Here is a 3099-nt window from a genome sequence, read left to right on the forward strand (position 1 = left end):
TCTGGCAGGGCATGGGATGGAGGGGCAGCAGCTCCCAGAGTCTGGCAGGGCATGGGATGGAGGGGCAGCAGCTCCCAGAGTCTGTCAAGGCCTGGGATAGCAGCTCCCAGACGCTGTGCAGGAGCTGTCGTAGCCGTTTCCCCTGTCAGGGAAGGCTGTGCAGCAGCTGAGGTGAAGGCAGCTGGTGTGAGACCCCCCTGCCCCTCAGTCCTTCCCCTCTGTTCTGGTCCTCTGCGGTGCAGCAGAGCCCACCCCAATGTTCTGAGCATGGCTGGTGTGGAAGGAATGCTTAGGCTTGGCTTACCGTGCAGGCTTTGCCAGAGCCCTCCCTGCCCTCACGGCGGCGTGTTCTCTGTGCCTCACGCGCAGGTGGTGAGCCAGCGCTTCCCTCAGAACAGCATCAGCGCCGTGGGCAGCGCCATGTTCCTGCGCTTCATCAACCCCACCATCGTGTCCCCGTACGAGGCCGGCATCCTGGACAAGAAGCCCCCGCCCAGGATCGAGAGGGGCCTGAAGCTCATGTCAAAGGTGAGCCCGGGGGTGTTTTTACGTGCCCGTGCTTTATTCTCTGCCTGCTTCAGTTCTGTTCTCTGATGGGTATGTGAAAACGTAGGAAAACTTGTAGTTTATCGAAGGTGCATTTAAACACCGTGGCATTGATGTTAGAGCTCCCAGCAGGGTAAGGAGGTTCAGGAACAGGCTATGTGGGGAAAAACACCTGTGAGGGGAAAAACACCTCGCCAAAATGGTGGAGAAGAGAGCAGGACTCCAGCCCTCCACTTGAACTTCTCATTTGGAAACAAACAAGTGACTGGTGTTGCTGTGAGCACAGTGAGGGGAACAGCCGGCACTGACTGAGTTCATACCACTGCTAAAGAAAGGATTTTTCCTGTCTTTAATCTCATTTGGTCACATCTCTTGTAAAAATGAAAAAAAGGTTTAGTGATGGCACACAAATTCTTTGCCCTGTACATATTATCCATTTTAAATGTTGAGGAGTTATATTTTTCTTAAAATAGGTATGTGCTATTGATTTGACTTGCCTGTCTAACTTCTAGGAAAAATAGTTAACATTTAATAAATGGTGGTTTGAAAGATGATTTATTTTCCCGATTTAACTTGAGTAAAATTCATAAATAAGTGAAGTGGTTTTCTAGTATTTAAAAGTAGGAGAAAGAAAAGACTTTGAAAGTGAATGTGTTTTAAATTAATTGGCTTATTGGCCTTTTTGTTTTCTGGCAGAAACAGTTTAACTTTTAATTACTGTAACAGTTACTACATTAAACCTTTGTGTCTTTGCTGTCTTTTTATTCTTTAGATACTTCAGAGTATTGCCAACCACGTCCTGTTTACAAAAGAAGAGCATATGCGGCCTTTTAATGATTTTGTGAAAAGCAACTTTGACGCAGCACGAAGGTGAGGCCTGGGGACGCTCCCAGAGTGTGCAGAGGGAGCTGAGAGTGCCCTCACAGCCCTTTCATTTACCTGGAGTCTCCTTGGGAGGTTTCTCTCACACACTGATGGCTGTTCCTGGGTGTGAATTCCAGGTTTTTCCTTGACATCGCGTCCGACTGCCCAGCGAGTGACACCGTCAACCACAGCCTGTCCTTCATCAGCGACGGCAACGTCCTGGCCCTGCACCGGCTGCTGTGGAACAACCAGGAGAAGATCGGCCAGTACCTGTCCAGCAACAGGTGAGGCTTCAGAGGGGGGAGGAGGGGAGTTGCTGATGGGAAATGTACCATAGAATCATGGACTGGTTTGGGTTGGAAAAGACCTTAGAGCTCATCTCGCTCCACCCCCTGCCATGGGCAGGGACACCTTCCACTGTCCCAGGTTGCTCCAAGCCCTGTCCAGCCTGGCCTTGGGCACTTCCAGGATGGGGCAACCTCAGCTTCTCTGGGAAACCTGTGCCAGTATCCCACCACCCTCACAGGGAAGAAGTTATTCCTAATATCCGGTCTAAATTTAGCCTCCTCAGCTTAAAGCTGTTAATATTTGGAAATACTCTCCTATGCTTCTGTTATTATTACTGAGAAGGATATCAGTCTTCATTGAATACTCTTTGTATTTTTTTTGAAAAAAGTAGGAATTGCTGAGTAAAGCACTTTTCTTACAAGGAGTCTGCTGTTTGCAGGGACCACAAGGCTGTTGGACGGCGACCTTTTGACAAGATGGCCACTCTTCTTGCCTACCTGGGGCCTCCTGAGCACAAACCTGTGGCAGATACACATTGGTCCAGTTTAAATCTCACCAGTTCCAAATTTGAAGAGTTTATGACGAGGTAATGAGAGTGTTGTGGTGGGGACATGCAGTGGGGGCTTCTAGACTTTACCATGTGTGGGGCTGTGAGCAGTTATTGAGGCTCCTGCTGTTGTTTCAAAGGGGAGTTTAAAAAACCAAGTCTGTGTAAAGCTTTTAGATTTCTGAGTAGATTTTAATTAAAAAAACTAAACTGGGCACTGGAGATGGTATTAACATTTGTGATTTAATGAAGGCTTAAGATTATGTGAACTTAATATTTTTGTTTAAAGGTGCAAGTAAAGAGGATTTGGTTGGTTTTTATTTTTTATTATTTTACTTTTTTGAAAGGTAGTTGTGAAAGTTGATGTCCATATATTGCTTTTTAGGCATCAGGTACATGAAAAGGAGGAGTTCAAAGCACTGAAAACGTTAAATATTTTCTACCAAGCTGGGACATCCAAAGTTGGCAATCCTGTTTTCTACTACATCGCTCGGCGGTAAGAAACCTTTCACCTTCCCAGTCTGAAATAACTGTAAATCAAAAGTATCAAGTGTGTATAAGAGACACCAACTTTGTAACAGACAAGAATCTGAAAATAGCTTAGTTGTTAAAATTTGCTGACAGTATTTTTGAGTTGTTTCCTAAATCAAAACTGTCATAGTTTTTCAGCCCAGGAGTATGTGAATACCTGTGGAAAAACACCCAATATTTTAAATGCACTTTATTAATTTTCGCTGTCTCAAGTAAACTACATCTACACCACATTGCTGTTAACCCTTTATTGGTGATTTTATCGTTTTCATTTTCTGAAGTATTAAATGAGTAACAAGCTAAAACATGGGATAAAATTTCTC

At 45.2% G+C, this 3099-nt stretch overlaps 1 protein-coding gene across 1 annotated transcript in view; it reads left to right on the forward strand.

Moving 5' to 3' along the window:
• NF1 (neurofibromin 1) overlaps positions 1 to 3099 on the forward strand; it is an 89756-nt gene that overhangs the window by 45309 nt on the left and 41348 nt on the right. The window contains exons 32-36 of the mRNA XM_029964618.1: positions 370 to 528; positions 1319 to 1416; positions 1548 to 1694; positions 2138 to 2284; positions 2631 to 2741. Coding sequence (XP_029820478.1) covers positions 370 to 528; positions 1319 to 1416; positions 1548 to 1694; positions 2138 to 2284; positions 2631 to 2741 — 662 coding nt within the window. The remainder of the gene's footprint in view (positions 1 to 369; positions 529 to 1318; positions 1417 to 1547; positions 1695 to 2137; positions 2285 to 2630; positions 2742 to 3099) is intronic.

Source organism: Manacus vitellinus, unplaced genomic scaffold (assembly GCF_001715985.3).
Source record: "Manacus vitellinus isolate BGI_N305 unplaced genomic scaffold, ASM171598v3 scaffold_76_pilon, whole genome shotgun sequence".
Classification (NCBI taxonomy): Eukaryota; Metazoa; Chordata; class Aves; order Passeriformes; family Pipridae; genus Manacus; species Manacus vitellinus.